We start from the raw sequence: 23,020 nt of genomic DNA on the forward strand, positions 1-23,020 counted from the left end.
GGAAAAAAAAGGACTGGAAGAGAGTGAAGAAAAAAAAAGGACTGGAAGAGAGTGAAGAAAAAAAAGGACTGGAAGAGAGTGAAGAAAAAAAAGGACTGGAAGAGAGTGAAGAAAAAAAAGGACTGGAAGAGAGTGAAGAAAAAAAAGGACTGGAAGAGAGTGAAGAAAAAAAAGGATTGGAAGAGAGTGAAGAAAAAAAAAACCGGAAGTGAGTGAAGAAAAAAAAAACCGGAAGTGAGTGAAGAAAAAAAAGGACTGGAAGTGAGTGAGGAAAAAAAAGGACTGGAAGAGAGAGGGAAAAAAAAGGACTGGAAGAGAGTGAAGAAAAAAAAGGACTGGAAGAGAGTGAAGAAAAAAAAGGACTGGAAGAGAGTGAAGAAAAAAAAGGACTGGAAGAGAGTGAAGAAAAAAAAGGACTGGAAGAGAGTGAAGAAAAAAAAGGACGGGAAGAGAGTGAAGAAAAAAAAGACGGGAAGAGAGTGAAGAAAAAAAAGGACGGGAAGAGAGTGAAGAAAAAAAAGGACGGGAAGAGAGTTAAGAAAAAAAAGGACGGGAAGAGAGTTAAGAAAAAAAAGGACGGGAAGAGAGTGAAGAAAAAAAAGGACGGGAAGAGAGTGAAGAAAAAAAAGGACGGGAAGAGAGTGAAGAAAAAAAAGGACTGGAAGAGAGTGAAGAAAAAAAAGGACTGGAAGAGAGTGAAGAAAAAAAAGGACTGGAAGAGAGTGAAGAAAAAAAAAACCGGAAGTGAGTGAAGAAAAAAAAAAACCGGAAGTGAGTGAAGAAAAAAAAGGACTGGAAGTGAGTGAGGAAAAAAAAGGACTGGAAGAGAGAGGGAAAAAAAAGGACTGGAAGAGAGTGAAGAAAAAAAAGGACTGGAAGAGAGTGAAGAAAAAAAAGGACTGGAAGAGAGAGGGAAAAAAAAGGACTGGAAGAGAGTGAAGAAAAAAAAGGACTGGAAGTGAGTGAAGAAAAAAAAAGGACTGGAAGTGAGCGAATAAAAAAAAGGACTTTAAGAGAGTGAAGAAAAAAAAAAGGACTTGAAGAGAGTGAAGAAAAAAAAGGACTTGAAGAGAGTGAAGAAAAAAAAAGACTTGAAGAGAGTGAGGAAAAAAAAGGACTGAAAGTGAGTGAGGAAAAAAAAGGACTGGAAGAGAGTGAGGAAAAAAAAGGACTGGAAGAGAGTGAAGAAAAAAAAGGACTGGAAGTGAGTGAAGAAAAAAAAGGACTGGAAGTGAGTGAAGAAAAAAAGGACTGGAAGAGAGAGGGGAAAAAAAAAGGACTGGAAGAGAGTGAAGAAAAAAAAGGACTGGAAGAAAAGGGGATAAAAGACAGGGAGAGAGGGGGATAAAAGACAGGGAGAGAGGGGGATAAAAGACAGGGAGAGAGGGGATAAAAGACAGGGAGAGAGGGGGATAAAAGACAGGGAGAGAGGGGGAAAATGACTTGGGAAAAAAGGACTGGAAGAGAGGGGAATAAAAGGACTGGGAGAGAGGAGAATAAAAGGACTGGGAGAGAGGAGAATAAAAGGACTGGGAGAGAGGAGAATAAAAGGACTGGGAGAGAGGGGATAAAAGACAGGGAGAGAGGGGGATAAAAGACAGGGAGAGAGGGGGATAAAAGACAGGGAGAGAGGGGGAAAAATTACTGTGGGGAAAAAAAGGACTGGGAGAGAGGGGAAAAAGGACAGAGAGAGGGGGGAAAAGGACTGGGACAGAGAGGGGGAAGAAGACTGGGACAGAGGGGGGAAGAAGACTGGGACAGAGGAGGGGGGAAAAAGACTTGGACAGAGGAGGGGGGAAAAAAGACTTGGACAGAGGAGGGGGGAAAAAAGACTTGGACAGAGGAGGGGGGAAAAAAGACTTGGACAGAGGGGGGGAAAAAAGACTTGGACAGAGGGGGGGGGAAGACTTGGACAGAGGGGGGAAAAAAGACTTGGACAGAGGGGGGAAAAAAGACTTGGACAGAGGGGGGAAAAAAGACTTGGACAGAGGGGGGAAAAAGACTTGGACAGAGGGGGGAAAAAAGACTTGGACAGAGGGGGGGAAAAAGACTTGGACAGAGGGGGGGAAAAAGACATGGACAGAGGGGGGGAAAAAGACATGGACAGAGGGGGGGGGGAAGACAGGGACAGATGGGGGGGGGAAGATTTGGACAGGGAGGGGGGAAAGATTTGGACAGAGGGGGGAAAAAGACTGGGCAGAGGGGGGAAAAAGACTGGGCAGAGGGGGGGAAAAAGACTGGGACAGAGGGAGGAAAAAAGACTGGGACAGAGGGGGGAAAAAGACTGGGACAGAGGGGGGAAAAAGACTGGGACAGAGGGGGGAAAAGGACTGGGACAGAGGGGGGAGAAGACTGGCACAGAGGGGGGAAGAAGACTGGCACAGAGGAGGGGGGAAGAAGACTGGGACAGAGGAGGGGGGAAAAAGACTTGGACAGAGGAGGGGGGAAAAAAGACTTGGACAGAGGAGGGGGGAAAAAAGACTTGGACAGAGGGGGGGAAAAAGACTTGGACAGAGGGGGGAAAAAAGACTTGGACAGAGGGGGGAAAAAAGACTGGGACAGAGGGGGGAAAAAAGACTGGGACAGAGGGGGGAAAAAAGACTGGGACAGAGGGGGGGGGAAAGACTGGGACAGAGGGGGGGGAAAGACTGGGACAGAGGGGGGGAAAAAAGACTGGGACAGAGGGGGGGGAAAAAGACTGGGACAGAGGGGGGGGAAAAAGACTGGGACAGAGGGGGGGAAAAAAGACTGGGACAGAGGGGGGGAAAAAAGACTGGGACAGAGGGGGGGAAAAACTTGGACAGGGGGGGGAAAGATTTGGACAGAGGGGGGGAAAAAGACTGGGACAGAGGGGGGGAAAAAGACTGGGACAGAGGGGGGGAAAAAGACTGGGACAGAGGGGGGAAAAAGACTGGGACAGAGGGGGGGGGGGGAAAAGACTGGGACAGAGGGGGGGGAAAGACTTGGACAGAGGAGGGGGGGAAAAAGACTTGGACAGAGGAGGGGGGGGAAAAAGACTTGGACAGAGGAGGGGGGGAAAAAAGACTGGGACAGAGGGGGGGAAAAGACTGGGACAGAGGGGGGAAAAGACTGGGACAGAGGGGGGGGAAGACTGGGACAGAGGGGGGGAAGACTGGCACAAAGGGGGGGGGGGGAAAGACTGGCACAGAGGGGGGGAAAAGACTGGCACAGAGGGGGGGGGGGAAGACTGGCACAGAGGGGGGGGGAAAAAGACTTGGACAGAGGGGGGGGGAAAAAGACTTGGACAGAGGGGGGGGAAAAAGACTTGGACAGAGGGGGGGAAAAAGACTGGGACAGAGGGGGGGAAAAAGACTGGGACAGGGGGGGAAAGACTGGGACAGAGGGGGGGGGGAAAGACTGGGACAGAGGGGGGGAAAAGACTGGGACAGAGGGGGGGGAAAAAGACTGGGACAGAGGGGGGGGAAAAAGACTTGGACAGGGGGGGGGAAAAGACTTGGACAGAGGGGGGGGAAAAAGACTTGGACAGAGGGGGGGGAAAAAGACTTGGACAGGGGGGGGGAAAAGACTTGGACAGAGGGGGGGGAAAAAGACTTGGACAGAGGGGGGGGAAAAAGACTTGGACAGAGGAAGGGGTCAAAAGACTTGGACAGAGGGGGGAAAAAAGACTGGGACAGAGGGGGAAAAAGACTGGGACAGAGGGGGAAAAAAGACTGGGACAGAGGGGGGAAAAAGACTGGGACAGAGGGGGGAAAAAGACTGGGACAGAGGGGGGAAAAAAGACTGGGACAGAGGGGGGAAAAAAGACTGGGACAGAGGGGGGGAAAAAGACTGGGACAGAGGGGGGGAAAAAGACTGGCACAGAGGGGGGAAAAAGACTGGCACAGAGGGGGGGAATAAGACTGTGACAGAGGGGGAAAAGACTGGGACAGAGGGGGGAAAAGACTGGGACAGAGGGGGGAAAAGACTGGGACAGAGGGGGGAAAAGACTGGGACAGAGGGGGGAATAGACTGGGACAGAGGGGGGGGGAAGTGGGACAGAGGGGGGAAAAAGACTGGAACAGAGGGGGGGGAAAGACTGGGACAGAGGGGGGGGGAAAGACTGGGACAGAGGGGGGGGAAAGACTGGGACAGAGGGGGGGAAAAAAGACTGGGACAGAGGGGGGGAAAAACTTGGACAGGGGGGGGGAAAGATTTGGACAGAGGGGGGGAAAAAGACTGGGACAGAGGGGGGGAAAAAGACTGGGACAGAGGGGGGGAAAAAGACTGGGACAGAGGGGGGGGGAAAGACTTGGACAGAGGAGGGGGGAAAAAGACTTGGACAGAGGAGGGGGGGAAAAAAGACTTGGACAGAGGAGGGGGGGAAAAAAGACTTGGACAGAGGAGGGGGGGGAAAAAAGACTGGGATAGAGGGGGGGAAAAGACTGGGACAGAGGGGGGAAAAGACTGGGACAGAGGGGGGGGAGACTGGGACAGAGGGGGGGGAGACTGGGACAGAGGGGGGGGGAGACTGGGACAGAGGGGGGGAAGACTGGCACAAAGGGGGGGGGAAAGACTGGCACAGAGGGGGGGAAAAGACTGGCACAGAGGGGGGGGAAAAGACTGGCACAGAGGGGGGGGAAAAAGACTTGGACAGAGGGGGGGGAAAAAGACTGGGACAGAGGGGGGGAAAAAGACTGGGACAGGGGGGGGAAAGACTGGGACAGAGGGGGGGGAAAGACTGGGACAGAGGGGGGGGAAAAGACTGGGACAGAGGGGGGGGAAAAAGACTGGGACAGAGGGGGGGGAAAGACTTGGACAGAGGGGGGGAAAAGACTTGGACAGAGGGGGGGGAAAGACTTGGACAGAGGGGGGGGGAAAAGACTTGGACAGAGGGGGGGGGAAAAAGACTTGGACAGAGGAAGGGGGCAAAAGACTTGGACAGAGGGGGGAAAAAAGACTGGGACAGAGGGGGAAAAAAGACTGGGACAGAGGGGGAAAAAAGACTGGGACAGAGGGGGGAAAAAGACTGGGACAGAGGGGGAAAAAGACTGGGACAGAGGGGGGAAAAAAGACTGGGACAGAGGGGGGGAAAGACTGGGACAGAGGGGGGGAAAAAGACTGGCACAGAGGGGGGGAATAAGACTGTGACAGAGGGGGAAAAGACTGGGACAGAGGGGGGAAAAGACTGGGACAGAGGGGGGAAAAGACTGGGACAGAGGGGGGAAAAGACTGGGACAGAGGGGGGAAAAGACTGGGACAGAGGGGGGAATAGACTGGGACAGAGGGGGGAATAGACTGGGACAGAGGGGGGGGAAGTGGGACAGAGGGGGGGGAAGTGGGACAGAGGGGGGAAAGAGACTGGGAGAGAGGAAGAAAGAGACTGGGAGAGAGGAAGAAAGAGACTGGGAGAGAGGAAGAAAGAGACTGGGAGAGAGGAAGAAAGAGACTGGGAGAGAGGAAGAAAGAGACTGGGAGAGAGGAAGAAAGAGACTGGGAGAGAGGAAGAAAGAGACTGGGAGAGAGGAAGAAAGAGACTGGGAGAGAGGAAGAAAGAGACTGGGAGAGAGGAAGAAAGAGACTGGGAGAGAGGAAGAAAGAGACTGGGAGAGAGGAAGAAAGAGACTGGGAGAGAGGAAGAAAGAGACTGGGAGAGAGGAAGAAAGAGACTGGGAGAGAGGAAGAAAGAGACTGGGAGAGAGGAAGAAAGAGACTGGGAGAGAGGAAGAAAGAGACTGGGAGAGAGGAAGAAAGAGACTGGGAGAGAGGAAGAAAGAGACTGGGAGAGAGGAAGAAAGAGACTGGGAGAGAGGGAGAAAGAGACTGCGAGAGAGAGGGAGAAAGAGACTGCGAGAGAGAGGGAGAAAGAGACTGCGAGAGAGAGGGAGAAAGAGACTGCGAGAGAGAGGGAGAAAGAGACTGCGAGAGAGAGGGAGAAAGAGACTGCGAGAGAGAGGGAGAAAGAGACTGCGAGAGAGAGGGAGAAAGAGACTGCGAGAGAGAGGGAGAAGGAGACTGCGAGAGAGGGAGAACAACACTGCGAGAGAGGGAGAACAAGACTGCGAGAGAGGGAGAAAAGGATAGAAGCCATTGAGTTAATGGTTTAAAATCGTTCGTTGACAATGGATTAAACAAAAGTAGATTCCCGGTGTAGAATATCTAGGAAAATCATCGCCAACATTCCATATATTGGAAGATTTTCCTGTGGATTTATAAAGCTAATGTCAAGTATGATTTTTTTTCTCCTACTCAATAAACAAAGAATAGATGTCAGAACAATAAGACACTTTCGGTCACACACGGCTTCGGTATTATGCACTAATCATAAAAAAAAAGGAAGACAAAAATATATATGCTGGCATTAAACAAGAAGGACCAGGTGTAACATTTGATATGTAAACAGAAAACTGTGAGTTATTTACAATGGATTAGTTACACGACAAAATATACATGTTGTTGTCGTGCGAATAGATAATAGTGTGGGAACATATACCCTGAAATGATTCTTCTTTTTCTTATGATGATGATGATGATGATGATTCTTAGAGAATCTATCGAGCAAGCTGTTGCTTGTATGCATGAAGTTAAATCAGAGAATTAGAAATCAATACTATTGGACAGAGAAACGAATGGGAAAGGAGAAAAAGCGAATGGGAAAGCAGAGAAAGAGGGGGAAAAGGAGGAACGAGATGTGGGTCTATGACAGAATTAGGACCTAAGACTACTGAGTGTGAAGTTGGGCGAGTTAACCGTTGCGCCATGAAGAGCCTGTCAGAAATTATGTGATAACTTATTGCTTATCAATTTATGTCAGTATTTTTTGGTTTTTTGTTTTATGATGAGGAGAAATATATATAAAAGAGGAAACTTATGCATATGTAGGAGAAGAAACTCTTCAAGGCTCAAGGGGAACTAATTCATACCAGTAATATTGCTAAAACATAAAAATAATATTACGACTAATCTATCAATCAATCTAAAGTAGTACCGTTCGTGTGTGTGTGTGTACAACTCTCCAACAGGCCACACCACTAGCCTGATCATGACCAAACCTGGCATGAGGGTCTCCGACCTAGGAATGGTGCACACCATTTTTCAAGGTTAAGATCATATTTGGTGTGGCTCTTACAACAATTACTGCAAGGGTGTCCGCATAACACTTGCATGCATAGGTTTCAGTTTCTTTCCATTTTTTATTTTTTTATTTTTTTAAGAAATTCAACGTTACATTTAATAACGAACACCAAATACATCTGCTAGTATGCATATGCATAATTTTTAACCCTTATATAGATATACGTTTTAATTGTTTATTTCAAAATTTTGGGTTTTATGTACAATTGTTTCGGCTCACAGCCAGTATTTAAGTTTATAATAGTTTTTTTTTTTTAATTATAAACATAACCACCAGGCAACTCTTCAGTACAATAAAAGTATAAAAACCAGTTTCTTTGTGTTGAAGAGTTACCTGCCGAGTATGTTTATAATTCAAAACTATCATAAACTCAAATACCGGCTGTGGGCTGAAACAATTGTACATGAGTTTTTTTGCAAATAAAACGTAATATTTTGAAATGAACAATTAAAACACGCATATTCTTGTAGAAGTGGAAATAAATTTAAGTAATATTTATAGCTCTAATATTGAACTCTTGAGTTATCTAGAAAAACTTTGTATTATTTACTTATATATTAGAATACTATCTAAATTAGTAATATATATATATATATATATATATATATATATATATATATATATATATACTATCTTAGAATTCTATATAATTCTTTATCTTAGAATTCTATATAATTCCCCCTAACAATATCAATATTTTTATTGATTTATTTCGTTCCTGATGAATCCCGCACTAGACGTCACATTATGTTACCTAGCATCTTTACCCTTCTGATGAGAAGCATTAGGCTTCGAAATACCTTGGTATAAAGAGTCCCCTCTATCGCCCGACTAAGTGTTTGTATACCTTTATTAAATAAATGAACCATTCTATATTCACCAACATATAGTTTTTGTGTCTCCATTTTGCAATCTTATTGTTTCCTTTATATATATATATATATATATATATATATATATATATATATATATATATATATATATATATATATATATATATCCAATGAGGCTAATGATGCTGGATTATTAAACGCAGGATTGTTTGTTCAAGACCGTTGATAGATAAAAGATGAAACAGCCTGTCTCCAGATAAATAAAGTATTATTGCAAAAATGTTCCCATAATTAAAGGGTGAACACTAACTTAAACATAATTATATCGCCAAGGCAAAAGAGTAAAGCTTCCTCCTCTTAGGTTGCACAATTCAAATTGTAATAAAACGGCACGAGTTTGTTTTAACAGCCATATTTACTTGTCTTGATCACAAGTAACTTGCGAGCTAATATATTAATGACACTGGATTATTAAATTTAGGGTGCTTGGTTTGAGCTCTGTTGATAGGTAGGTCATTCATTTAAATCTATATCGAAGAGTAGTAACAATAATAACAATCATAGATGTGAATGGCCAATGGCAAAAAAAAAAAAAAAAAAAAAAAAAAGTAATTGAGATGGATTCCAGATGAGGATGGGGTGGTATTGGAAAGGGAGCATTACCCAACCACATTTAAATCGAGTCAAATGACAAAAAATAGGACAAAGTTTAATTTCACAGAAAGTCTTTGTTTTGGAGAAAAAAATGAGTTCTTTTTTGATTTCCAAGAAAAAACATAATTCTACTATTTCAGATTTGCTGAATATATATATATATATATATATATATATATATATATATATATATATATATATATATAAACATACACACACACACATATATATATATATATATATCTAATATATAAAAGTCTATATGTCTGTTTTCATATTTTCAAACTTTATCTCCTCCAAAACGAAAAGTCACAGAGTAGCGCGAGGGGCCTCAAATGATTGAACTTTTTACGGACCATTCTTTTATGGGTCTTTTGCTGGTTAAAATAGTTTTTTAAGGAGTCAAAATGGGTCAAAATTGAAAAAAATCGTCAGACATTTTGTACATTCATTTGAGTTTATATTTAAACAGTTCCTATGCATGTTACGTTGGTACAGTGGTAACGTCACCAGATTTTAATGCTATAGTTTTGCTTTCTGTTTCGATTCTAGCTAATGGCACCCAAATACTTTTTTTTTTCTTTTTTTTTTTTACTTTTGAAATCACGTCTATAATAATCCATACGAAATCTGGACAAATTAACTAGTACTTAACCTCCCACTGATATATATATATATATATTATACAATGTTATTATTTTGTTCTAGCTAGAGATGGGTATCCTACCGGATGCCAGAAATTCATCTGCTATTTCAGATTCCAACCAAGACATTTTTTTAAAGATTGCAACCATCCCTTAAGTGCAATTGTTTACCTCTCTTGCACTTTGTTCATCGGGTATATTTGTCAGGTTATTTTTTAAATTCTATTTCATGTCCGGTTGCTCCTATACTTATTGGAATGATGGAGTGTGACGGTTCCTATAATTTAAGTTTCTTTACATGTTTTACGTAAGAGCTTGGTATTTCATTATCTTTTCGCTCTCAGCTGTTTAAACCAGCATCATTGCAGACATAACTTCTAAGGTTGTTTCTTTGTTCTTATCCTATATCACTATGTTAGGTTTAGGAGCCCCGTTCTCTAGATACGCGGCTGTATGAATTGCATAGTCATAATGGATGGTGTATGACTTATTTCCAACTGTTCTTTCTGGTAAACATGTTCCCAGGACTTGTTGCTGAATTTGATATTTAATTTTTTATAGATGGTCCAATGGAGATATTTACACACATGCAAATGAATTCATATTTATCTGCAAACAGTTATTTTCAAGTAACAAGAATTTTAGATGCTACTAAGATTAAGCTGCTTTCCTTTAACAATTACAAGAAGCCTTCTCAATCACCAATAGTTATGATTAATAACTAGGGCTTGGAAACAGCATATACTTTTCATTGTTTTAACTCTCAAGTGTGTATCCGTTGATATCGTAGATGCTTTTATGTAGAGTGATGTGGTTCTCGGTTGATTAACTGTGTCGGATATATACTCGAGAGTCAAAATAATGAAAAGAATATGCTGTTGTCATAGCCCTATTAATAACATGCTATCTGAGAGCTCTTCCTTCAAACACCTCGGTTTAACATTCACATATAGCATAAACTGGAACAAATACATGAGGACATTGCAAAGACTACTGCAAATAAGGCAGGTTTCCTTTACTGTGCTAGAAAATTATTCACACTTGGGAGTATCCTGTATTTCTACAAAGCCATGCAGTATTGTTGCCACATCTAGGCTGGTGTATCTACCCTTTCTCTCTCTCTCTCATACAAGGTCCAAGAAGAATATCCAATCTAATAGATCCCACACTATCAACTAAGTTCCAACAAGTATTTTAATGGGACCTGTTCTGATGAACTCATCACATTTGTTCCTCCCTCGACATACATATCCCCAACAAACCCATTTATTAATAAAATCCCATTCCTTTACTGTAGAGGTCCCTAGATGTTGGAAAATCCACTCTAATAGCTTTCCTTCAAACTGCTAAACTTTGTAATCCCCTCCCTTTTTCCAACTTCATTGACTGTCCTGAAATGTAGAAGTTTCAATATAATGTGAACTGATATCTCGCTCCACTTTTTGCATAGTCCTCTGTAAACATGGTTTTTGATAGTAGCCCATTACGTCCACGCGGCAATATGCATTGTTTGGGGTGAACAAGAATTTTAAAAAAATAAATAAATAAAAATACTCTAAACTAAGTGCATCAAAACCACTTTCAAGCACAAAGCTGAAAGACAGACGTCTCTAATGTTAGTTTTGATACTGTTCATGTCTATCATAAAATAGGCAATTATTCCATCTCGTTGGAATATCTTGTTCGGGCCTTCATAAATGTCTTTTTTTTTTTTTTTTTTTTTTTTGCTAAGAATATTATCTTACTTTTAGACCTGCCAACATGTTATTTTCTTCCTGATCCGGTAAATATGTAACAGAAGAGAATATCTCCCCCCCCCCAAACAAAAATCAATTCTAAGAATTACGATACAACCCCCACAACTCTCCGGTCACCTTAGATCTGCTCAATCTAAAAGAAGATATGACCATAAACTGATAACATGTCCAGTTATACCAATTACCTCCCCTTTTCTTCACTCTTTTTTTTTTTTTTTTGTCAGTCTACATATGAAAGTCCGTGGAAAGAAAGACAGAATAAACCAATCAATTAGTGTTTCTATTTTTTTATTTTTAAAATTTTATCTATTTTTAACGTTTCAGGTAGAAGTGTTGAGACCGAGTCACCAATTTCTGCATGATTCAAAGTTAAATTTTAATTTTAGAATAGACTTGGCATATAGTAAGATTATATATAAGTGCGTGAAAATAATGTTAAAAACGGTATTTTTTGCATAAGGTTAAAACTAAGAAGAGAGCAGATAATTCCATTACAAGTCAAATTAGGGCTTAGAAGTGTGTCACTATAAAATGTCATGGATAGGAAATCCAAAAGCTTACCGAAAAATGAGATAAATCTGTCTGTTTGACCTGTGAGCTTGTGGTAAGAAAAAAAAAAATTGTCAGAACTCCTTATCAAGATCGCAATTCGTACCGACTCCTTTCAACTTAAAACCGTAATTCAAAACACCAGCTTCCAACGGCTATGCCCTCTCAAAAATTTGACTCTCGGTCCTCTTCAATTCGTCCTTCTTATAGATACCCCTTCTATGCAAATTAATGTCACATGTATATAACGAATCAATCCACAATTTTTATTTTCTTTTTCCTCCCCTGATTCAGTCAACTGACAAGCTAAACAGAGGCGCTGCTGCTTATGTGACTAGTATCTTCTATTACAGTATGTCTCCACACAAATTCTTTTGGTGACTGGCAAGCGAGATGTCCTCCCAGTACTTTTGCTGCATTTGTTTTACAAGTACTTCTATGGAATCTATTCCGGTGAACTTACCAAACTTGTATCTCTTCCCCTAAACAAAAATACTCCTGACCCATCCCACTAGCAACAAAATCCAACCCCTCCACTGTAGAAGTCGATTTTCTACACTCATAGCTTTATTCTTCAGACTACTTTTAGACTTTTAGAATCCATTTACTGCTCTCCTGATCATACCAACATGCTGAAATTTAACAAATGTGAACAAACATCTTGCTTCCAAACTCCCCACACATGCTGCCCCTATAAATCCAGCTGCTACCTACTTACACTTCAGTGGAAATATGTCTTGTTTATGGTGAATAAAAAAAAAAGGCTATTGATCACAAAAATAAAGGCAACAAACTTACTTTATATATAAGAGGTTCGCAATAAAAACGATCCAACAGATTTCATTTTTAAAATGTGTCAGATCAAGGAAAACAAGTGTCAAAATGTCAACATGAAAATAAATCCATGTTAGTATGGTTTGGAAATTCTATCTAACACCATATCTCCATTACACGAAGATAAGAAATATGAAAACTGAATTCCTCTTAAGTAATCCTCTGCTTATTCCATTCATTGTTTCTAATCCTCTTGTGGCAGCATTCATCATCCAACTGACAATCTCTTTAACCCTTATTCTCGATTTGGTGCTACCAGATCAGGCCGTCTGAAGATTTTGGCTTCCTGACCTAAGATGCACCAAACATTGATGTTATTTTCCTCCTTTCCTTTTGCAAAACTCAATCATGCTCTGCAAAGCTAGAAACAATTTTCCTCTACAAAACAATCAAACCAAACATCTTAAATAAATATTTGAAGATATAAAGAACTTGAAGCATAAAGGTTTTTCCAAAATTACTGAATTTGGCACTACAGAACTCGAAAAGGCTGGATATGCCGTAATAGAAAACACTCAAACCAAATTATACGAATAAATATTTGAAGATATAATGAACTTGAAGCCTAGAAACTTTCACTAAAATAACTGGATTTGGCATTAAATAACCTACCTATAAAACAGACTACTGCTTCCTTGCTAACTATGGTCCTGGATATGGTCTTAAAAGAGATTCAGTGAGTGAGGCCTCCTTTAGGAATTTGGAATTGCTCTTTAGTTACCATTGCTCCCAGGTCCACTCTGTTCTGGAATAGTAATACTTGTAAGGGCATCTAGAGCTACCAAATCGAGCTTTCTGAAGATACTGGATTTCTGACCAAAAATGCACTGAACATTAATGTTATCTGTTTTCCTTTTCCTTTGCAAAACTCAATCATGTACTGCAAAGTCAAAAACAAAGACATTTTTTTTTCTACAAAACAATCAACTCAAACACCATGAATAGACTTGAAAAATAAAAAATCCATTACCAAAATGACTGGCTTCAGCATTAAATAACCTGAAAACGGTCCATATGCCTTCAAACAAAAGAATTAAACCAAACCAAACGTTATCCTTCCTTCGAGTGGCCTTCATAAATATGAACCCATTATTTAAAAAAAAAAAAAAAAAATACTCATCAACATTTCTGAAAATTATTAATCCGATATAAGGATTCCATCTAACACCAAATCTCCTTTACAATAAGAAACATAAAAACCATAAGTTGTCTTGTCAGTCTGAATACGAAATTTACCTTGATGAGGAATTACTCAGCTTCCCCGAGTCTCAAACATTTTAAAATGTCATGAATATTCTGTCAGTCGGATAGTAATACATTCACATCTCATTTCGTTTCATGTCTATCGGAATAGTTATCAATATCCGCCATCTTGAGATTTTCATCAGCATTATTCATCAGAAAGTTACGTCAATCACCTTTTCTAACAAGCACCGTATCTCCTCTTCCTTAATCCAGAAATAAGTCTTCCCGACTCACTCCAGTCCAATCCATCTTAATTCCAAATCCATCTTATGTCTACTCTACAATTCCATTCAACTCCAACTCAATTCCATCGACAAACAATAGTTTATTATTCTTTAGAGGTTTTATTTGACTGCGCATCACCATTCATCATTTTCAGCCTTAAGTGTGGCTTTGTATGTAAATAAACTTACTTCCAAACACACGTGATTAGAGATTCTACCAGTCATCATAGGAGCAACTGGGCTTATGAAAAAGAACTTTAAAAAGTACATAGCAAGCATACCCGGTGAACCAAGTGCAAGTGAAATACAAACGATTGCACTGAAAGGGACGGCTAGAATCCTGAAAAGATCCCTTGGTTGGATTCACTAAAATAGGGGTAAATGTCAGACATCTGGTTGGATGTCCCATCCCCTAGAAGAAAAAGTTTAAGAAAAATGAAAAAAAAAAAAGGGAAATATTCCTGGTGAACCAAGTGCAAAGGAGATCCAGACAATTGTATTTAAGGAATCAACGGGGATACTAAAAGGAGCTCTCGGCTGGTTTCAATAAAAAGCAAGGGAATGTTGGCAACTGATTTGGCTGCCTCATACCCAGCATTAAAATTTTCAAAGAAAGAAAATTCAAAAATAAATAAATAAATAAAAAATAACCCAGAAAACTTGAATGCCTACTTGACAATATCCTCGAGTGTACTAAGATCTCTGTACAGGGGTGTATCAAGACAACCCTGCACGCGTATACTTTTCCCTAAAAGTAAACCCCGACCAAATACCAAGTATTTACAGCACAACTAAGATCTCCTCGGTATGCCTAACACACAGTGGTTTATATGATGACTGGTACACCTTCTCCTAGTGACGTTGTATATAGTAACAGCACTAAACTGGATACACCACCAGACTAGATGAATTCTTATCCTGAAATCCAATAAGATCAAGAGACCACAAGAAGGTATAACATTTTTAAGTGGTTAATTGGAGAGAGGAAAATTATGTTCGCTACTAAAACTCAGTGTTTGAGAGATAAAGAACTTTAATGGAACATTTGACTGTCTATGTATCTCATATAGAGATCAAGTGTTAGCCCACAAAAGGCAGGAGGGGGGGGTCCCTTGATTTTTGAGAACTTCGACTGAAGGAAAATGAAATAAAAATAGTAAACAAGCCTATAAGGTTCTGCTGGGGGGCTGGCGACTATACGATGCGACACAATGAAGTAAATGTCTCTACTGGATGATCTGTAACAAGTTGAATATCGAATGCAATAGCAAGACCTGGGAACATTTTTATCAGAAAGAACAGTTGGAAATAAGTCATACACCATCCACTATGACTATGCAATTCCTGCAGCTACGTGCCTTGAAAATGGAGCTGTTAAATCTGATAGTGATATGAGATAAGAAAGAGAAAGCAGCAACCCAAGTAGAAGTCAGTGTCCCAATCGATGCAGGCTTAAACAGAGTTGAGAGGAAAAAGAGAACGAAATACCAAAGTTTTATGTACAACACAAAAAGAAATTGGAAGCTTAACAAGATTTCCATCATTTCAGTAATTATAGGAGCAAGTGAACTCATGAAAAAGAATTTAAATAAACTACCTGACAAATATACCTAGTGAACCAAGTGCAAGAGAGATGCAAACGATTGCACTTAAAGAGACAGTTAAAATCTTAAATAATCCCTTTGAGTGTTTGAAATAGCAGGTGACTGTCTGACATCCTGTAGAATGCCCCATTTCCATAAAAGGAAAATAAGAAAACTGAAAAAAAAAAAGAGAAAAAAAAAAAAACAAGAGACTTGAGTTTTCTCTTGTCTATAAAGATGAGAAGTTCTAAGAAATTTCTTTTATTGAAAATGTATCTTTACAACCATTAATATGTATGTAACAGCAATCTTTTGCCTTCGGGACAAGATCAAAGTGTAGTATCTGTTCTTCAGATGCTGCACTTCACTTTTCTTGTTCTCTGTCAGTGGAGGAGAAATCCTTCACGACTGAGACAATTTTTATTTTTGTTCCTTTTCTCCACGTTAAAAAACGACCCTGGTGTCTAACTCTGTCCCGTGGCGAGGCATTGTAAATAGGAAAGCAATCTTTTCTATAAATCTAATAATTTGGACAGAAACAGTCTCTCTCGCTCACTCTCTATTTTTATTTATATCATATCTTCATGGCGAGGGTAAAAATGTAGGGGTACCTCTGCTCTATCGTTACTTTTCTTATAAGTGCTCGACTGAGCTTCAATCTGTACCCTCCCCCTTTTTAAAAGGTACACAACAACTACTCATCTAGCCATAACAACTGTCAACGATTTCTGTTAATATCTGCCAAAAACTAGACGAGAATGCAATGATTAGAGCCTCTTTCCTAGAACTGTCGATCTGTGGAACACAATGCCGTGAAGCTGCTTCCCAGCTGACTATAACAAGGCAGTTTTCAAGTCTAATGTAAACAAGTTTTTGTTGAGTCGTCCTCTTATATAATTAGATCTTACCCAAGTTTCACCATAACTGATCATCACGGTGTTCGTCTCACCATTTGCCTAACACTCATTAACCCTTATGTGATCTGCAGACCTTGGTAAGTGGTGATACCAAGTAAGAAAAAACAAAAATAATTCCAAACGTGTGCTGACTTTCCTTCCACACTCTCCAGCATTATGCTGCATCTTCTTGCAGTTCCACTAATTTTAGAAGCAGTTACTTCTGAAAAAGGATATCAAAAACTACCTGGCACAACCCAAGTGCAAGAGATACAAACAACTGCATTTAAGAAGACGATTAGAATCTTAAAAAGTTAAAGACCTCTCAGTTGGAATGCATGAGATAGCGGGGTGAATATCTGGCATCCGATAGCATGCCTCATCCCCAAAACGATACGAAAATTAAGAAAAGAAAAGAAGAAAAGCATATTAAACGAGTGCATCTTAACAATACCTTATCTTGTTCTTTTTATGTTTATTTGTTTGTTGATTAGTTGTCTGACGCTCCGAGCATTTTTACAATGAAAGTCAAAACAACAGACAAGTAGAAACCTCCACTAGCACCCCCCCCCCCAAAAAAAAAAGAACAGGAAGACATGTAAGCATGACCTTCACGGAAACACAAGTCAGAGAGAAAGCAAAGAATTCTCAGTTTGCAGTAAATGTCATAAAAAAATCATTATACAAAGAAATCTTGGTTTATGTTGTTTATCTCTTTTTTTTTTTTTTTTTCTAAACCAGCTTCAAATATAATTACACAAAGAGTCAATAGTAAGATGAAATAAAAAATAAAAGCAATTGCATTGTGGGATGCGTTTAAATGTTAATTGAATTGAAAGAAAAAGAAAAAAAATGCACTGATTTTTAAGGATTTCATAAAACTAGTTGGATTTGCTTTGGTTTGGTTGTTTTATGGCATATCGACCTTTTTTTTGGGGGGGGGGGTATTTAATGTCAAATCCAATAATTTCGGTAAAAGTTTTTGTACTTAAAGTTTTTTATATCTTCAAATATTTATTCATGGTGTTTTGTTCGGTTGTTTTGCTTTACGACATATCAACCCTTTTCTGGAACTTGTTAGAATTTCCACTAAGAATGAACGAGAACCCTGGTGTACTTCTGCTCCCAGCCTTTAGACCCGTATTAGCATTTTCGATGTCTTTACTTTCTAAAATGCTAATGAACATGATCTTGATTGTTTAGGTCTGATACGAATACAACCCTTCCATATTATTATCGTAAAAAAAAACTAATAAAAAATACAATCAATGGATTTCTTGTAAAGTTTTACTCAAGTTGTCTCTTAGTATAAAGTTTTGTTTGCAATTGCATTCCCGCATTTATATTATACTAGTTGGACACATGTTCTAGCATTGCCCAAGAAAATTGAGAAAAATCAAGAATTGCAAGCCCCTGAAATGAATGCTTCACCTAAAGTGTTAAAAAATACTCGTAATATAGAAATTTGTTATGGAAAATGTAAGACCTCTCCCCCCCCCACCCCCGAAAATTAGGGGGGGGGGAAACGTCAAAGAGTTAATGAGAGGTCCTTTTACAAAGCAGTATGCATATTAATTATTACTTCGATCACCTACACATGGTTAGTGTCCTATTCTTCTATTGTGACTATGAATTTAGTGTTATAATCTATTAGTACAATAAATGGCTCAATTTATGTATGTTTATGATAAATAATTTCTTAGTGTCATAACAAATATAAAACATGTGATGAATTGGACTAATTTCATTAAGAATATATATTGTATGCAAATGCACTTCACTCGCCGGGATTGCCTTTTTACAAGAATGTTGGAAATTTCCTTTACCTTGAATCTTCATGTACCTTGCGGTTTACATTGAAGATTTACTGGATCATCACTACTTTCCGGATACATTTATAGACTATTATACTCTCTTTCTAATATTTGGAATACAATTTTGTTATTTCATCTTTATCTTTAATCTATTTTATTGTATGTTTTAATTTATCTTATTGTGTCATTATCTTTATTCTTCTACTAGCAGTTCAGCCCAGCTTTGCTTGGGCCCTATGTACTGTTCATAACTTTATGTGCATATATATATATATATATATATATATATATATATATATATTAAAAAGTTTGACTCATTTCCAGCTAACCTGCATCTAAAATTTCAAGTGTTTAGACCTAAAATTGGCAGAGGAGTTTAGTAGAGTCTGCAAAGGTCAATTCTTTCAACATTGACCTCTTGGCAGCCAAATTTCCGCCCAAAAATTGATTAAAAAGCTCGCTGCATGTCTGAATACCCTTTATGTGAAATTTCAAATGTTTAGAACCAAAATTGGCTGAATAGTTTTCTAGAGACTGCAAAGGTCAAATATTTTGAACTTTGACCCGTTAGCAACGAAATTTTCGGCCAAAAAAAAAAAAACAATTAAAAAGCTTGCCCTATTTCTGAATACATTTTATGTATGATTTCAAATATTTAAACCAAAAATTGGCTGAGTGATTTGGTAGAGACCGCAGAGGTCAATTTTTTTTTTTTTTAACTTTGACCCTTTAACATATATTGTTTTGGGCTCAAATCAAATTAAAAAGTTTGATCCATGTCCAAGTAACCTACATTTAAAATTTCAAGTGTTTAGACCCACAATTGACAGAGGAGTTTTGTAGAGTTTTCAAAGGTCAAATCATTGAACTTTGACCTCTTCAATCAAATTTCTGGCCAAATACAGATTAAAAAGATTTCTCAAATCTCAATAGCCCTCATGTCAAATCTCGAGTCTGTAGGCTGAAAATTGACTGAATAGTTTGGTAGGGAAATGTACACACACAGACAATTTCATTTTTATAGATATTTTTTTCTATATTTTATTTGTTTTAAAAATATTTCTCCTTATATATCTTTTTTTTTCCATATTTTTTATATCTATTTTTACCTTCTAGTCAGCTTCTAGTTACCTTTAGTATCATTATTTATAGGCTTATGTTTTTATGCTAACTTTTTAATGTAACCTTGTTCTTCTCTTTTCTGATGAGAAGCATTCAGCTTCGAAATATTATGACGTAAAGAGTTTATTTTTCCTTATTGATTGAATGATCTAGTAAAGTTTAACTTTGAATGAAGTGTCATCATCCATCTCATATGTATGTGTGTTTATGAGCAATGCAACCATATCTCCTTGCTGCATCAGACAGGGTTTTTTTTAACGGATTTATTTCTTAATAATGAACATTATTTTTCAGCAGTATATTATATATCAAACAACTTTTCGTAGTTATTATTGGACCAATTAGGTTTAAAAGACTCTAGAAATACGCAAATATGAAAGGGACGAATTCAGGTCTGCACCAGTTTCTTCCATTTTGCCTGCGTATACTAGAAATAAACGAATAATACACCAGAATTGTTTTGGTCTCCGTCATAAAGTCGATTTTTAATATAAGAAAAGATTTAATGTTCTTATTTGTTAAAAAAAGAGGATTCTATTTTTGGGGTTATTGTATGTTTTCGATGTCCTAAATTCTCGTTTTTTATTAAAAAAAAAAAAAAAAAAATATTAAGTAAAAATATTATTAATCTCGGGCCTGTATCTTTAGGCTCAACTCTTATTTAAGCTACGATGAGTCAAGTCAGGGAAATATATGTCTAGATCTGTTTATATTTTAGTACAGGAAAAAACAAAAAAAGAAGGTTGACATGTGTAGAAGTGTTCGAATTGCCCTATGTATTTTTACACAAATTTTAACATGCCTGTTTTAGCTGGCCGAATCACATACTTAGCACTACGTAAGAAATAGATCTGAAATAGAAAAATACGAGTTCAGCCATATCTGCACATAGTTGGGAAGACAGTACGCCATTGTTGACAGGAGATTTCAGGAAGATTAAAAAGTTTCAAAATGGATGCTAGATTTTCTAACCGGTGTTAGAAGTATCTTGTTTAATGCATTATACCCCAAATCCAATAAACTGTAAAATATTCTAGACCAGAAATATAAAAAAAAAATGTTATTAGGCCAGTGGTTCCCAACCTTTCTTACATGGCTGCATACTATTGAGTTTTAAAAATGTCTATTTTTGCAGCATATCTATCACAAAAATAAATATATTCTACTGAAAGTCTTTAAAATAAAAAAGTAGCAATATATTCGAAAGGTTTTATACAATCCAACAATCAATTCGATTCAGAATTTAAAAACTACAAATGATCATTCTTTTAAATTTGTGTTCACAGTTCATACCACTAACAAGAGTTAGAATACATTCATTTGGAAGATAATCTATACTGCTACTGTATAAAATTAGATTAACTTCAAATTGACTTTTTTTTTTGTCTTACACATTGTGTATTTAGGAATTGTTTTGACGTCGAAATCAGGTTTGAATTATTTAGCTCCAGTGTCGATTCCAGATACTTAAAAAAAAAAAAAAAAAAAAAAAAACTCCTAATATTCAGATTAATCGTCCCATCTACAATATAAATCTCACCTGTCTGTTTAAATGCATGTATGTATGTAGGAATGTATGTCTCACAAAAACTTCTGACAGAGGCGACGGATTTTCACGAGATCGGTATCTATCAAAAAATTGGCCAAACACATTAATTCCTTCATCTTCAACTAGACATTTTTCTACAGGGAGAGGTCGTTTTTTTTTTTTTGCTAATATTTTCGAAAGTTATCTCCTCTTTTCAATTGCCTAGCCTTAATTTAAACCTATGTCACTTCCGGTTTGGCGATGGGCGCAACAGCTAACGCATCATGTTTTTCCTTTTTTTTTTTTTTTTGCTCAACTAACACCTTTACACACACCTCCACTTTCTTTTCCACCTTCGCGTCACGGGTTCAAACTTTTTTTTTTTTTTTGCTCAACACCCACCTACAAACACCCATGCAACGCCGGGCACCTAGGCTAGTCACTAATATAAAACAAACAAACAAAAAATATTATAAAGTTTATTAATTAGTATGCGTGAAACGTTTAGATTACAGAAATTCGGTAATTTTGAACTGAGCGGTGTAATCATGATTAAGAAATTAAAAAAATTGAAATTAAATGGCTTCTAGCCATTATTTCTTTGCAGCACACCAGTAATCATTCCACAGCACACTAGTGTGTCGCAGAATAGTGGTTGGGAACCACAGTGTTAGGTTAATAAATACTTGTCCTTACATCAAAAACAATTTTTAGTTAGTGTTTGCCTACAGTAAGGATTGAATTTTCAACCTCTGGAGGAGCACAATTCGAAATTGCAATATCACAATTATGTTTTGGAAACTTTGAGATGAGGATCGATAATTTACATTATTTAAACAACTATAACTCATTTTTGGGGGGAATTGTGCAAGACAAGGCATGAAGCCACTTGACAAAAGATGATAATTGCAAAGACAGGAAATTCCTCCTGGCTTTAAATCGTAAAAAAAACCCAAGGCTATAGATAGTAGAAAAACAGTGAGCAAGAAAAGAGTTCCACAAGGTTGCAGTTCTTGGAAAGAAGCTACTGGAATAGGAAGCTGTATAACAATGAGATATCAAAACAGCGAATTAATGGAGACCACTAGACCAACGAGTTAAATAAGCTGGAACAAAGGAAGCAGGGAATAGATCAGACAATTCTGAAGAACACATGCCATCTTGTTAAACATGGGCATGTGGTGCAATGGTTAATGGTGTTCAGTCCAATCTGTTCTAAGTGATAGTCTTTCAGAGGTTGAAAATTCAATCCTTACTATAGGCAACCACTAACTAAAAATACATCTATTATATAAATCTCACCTGTCTGTTTAAAATGTATGTATGTATGTATGTATGTATGCTACCTAAAACTATCGACAGAGGCGATGGATTTTCACGAGATCAGTATCTTTTTGAAGCTCAACCCTGTGGATGACAAATATCAAAATACATTAATTCCTTCACTCTCAATTGGGCACTTTTCTACAAGGAGGGGTTGCTTTTTTCGTCGATATTTTTGAAAGTCATCCCCTCTTTTCGATTGACTAGCCTTAATTTTAACCTCTGCCACTTCCGGTTTGAATGCAACGGCAAAGATGTCACGGTTCTTTCACTCCTTCACGGTACAAGTTCAAGCCTGCCCGCCTATTACCGTTTTTTTTTTTTTTTTTTTTTGCTCAACACACACCTCTAAACACCCGGGCAACCAGGCTGGTTAAAAATAAAACTGAACACCTCATCCAAGTCATGCATGATACAAGGATAACAATTTATCACCGTAGATTAAATAAAAGGTTCCATTTGAAATTTTGTATAGATTTTTCAGTTGCCTATGTACTAATTTATCTAATTACTTGGCGATTAAGTTTCTGAGTCTCTGGTCGCAATTTGTGGAGTATGGCTCTGAGAGTTCTTTTATTGGCCATCTTGAGTGGTTCAATCTTCGTAATTATCTTCAGGAGTGTTTTTTTTTTTTTTTCTTTTTGTTATGATGTTGCCGATTTTCTGTTTTATCTAATTTTGTCAGAAAAAAAAAAAAGTTTAGACAATTAAAAAAATTAGGAAACAAGAAAATTCCATAGTATTCAATTAGACTTGTGTTGCAATATTTTTGACTACTAATGGGGGTAGTTATTTATTTGCCGTCCACCTCGGCAAAATGTGGCACAAGGCCGGAAAGTGGGGATCCAGCAGGCTCCCCTAAAGGAGGGGCACTCCTGCAATTGTAAAAATTGCCCGAGTAACCCTGTCGGCATTCCCCGG

The 23,020-nt window shown here is 38.5% G+C and overlaps 2 protein-coding genes across 3 annotated transcripts in view; one reads left to right on the forward strand and one right to left on the reverse strand.

Moving 5' to 3' along the window:
• The window catches only part of LOC145239767 (uncharacterized), a 759,337-nt gene that overhangs the window by 297,390 nt on the left and 438,927 nt on the right, over nucleotides 1-23,020 (reverse strand). The gene's annotated exons all lie outside the window — the stretch shown is intronic.
• On the forward strand, nucleotides 1,776-2,487 carry LOC145240069 (uncharacterized; the record flags this gene model as incomplete). The annotated part of the gene is made up of 2 exons (XM_080103693.1): nucleotides 1,776-1,868; nucleotides 2,425-2,487. Coding segments are annotated over 2 exons (156 nt in total), but the record flags the coding sequence as incomplete, so codon positions are not given.

The sequence above is a fragment of the Euprymna scolopes genome, chromosome 19 (genome assembly GCF_053919585.1).
Source record: "Euprymna scolopes isolate OS-2025 chromosome 19, ASM5391958v1, whole genome shotgun sequence".
Taxonomy (NCBI): Eukaryota; Metazoa; Mollusca; class Cephalopoda; order Sepiida; family Sepiolidae; genus Euprymna; species Euprymna scolopes.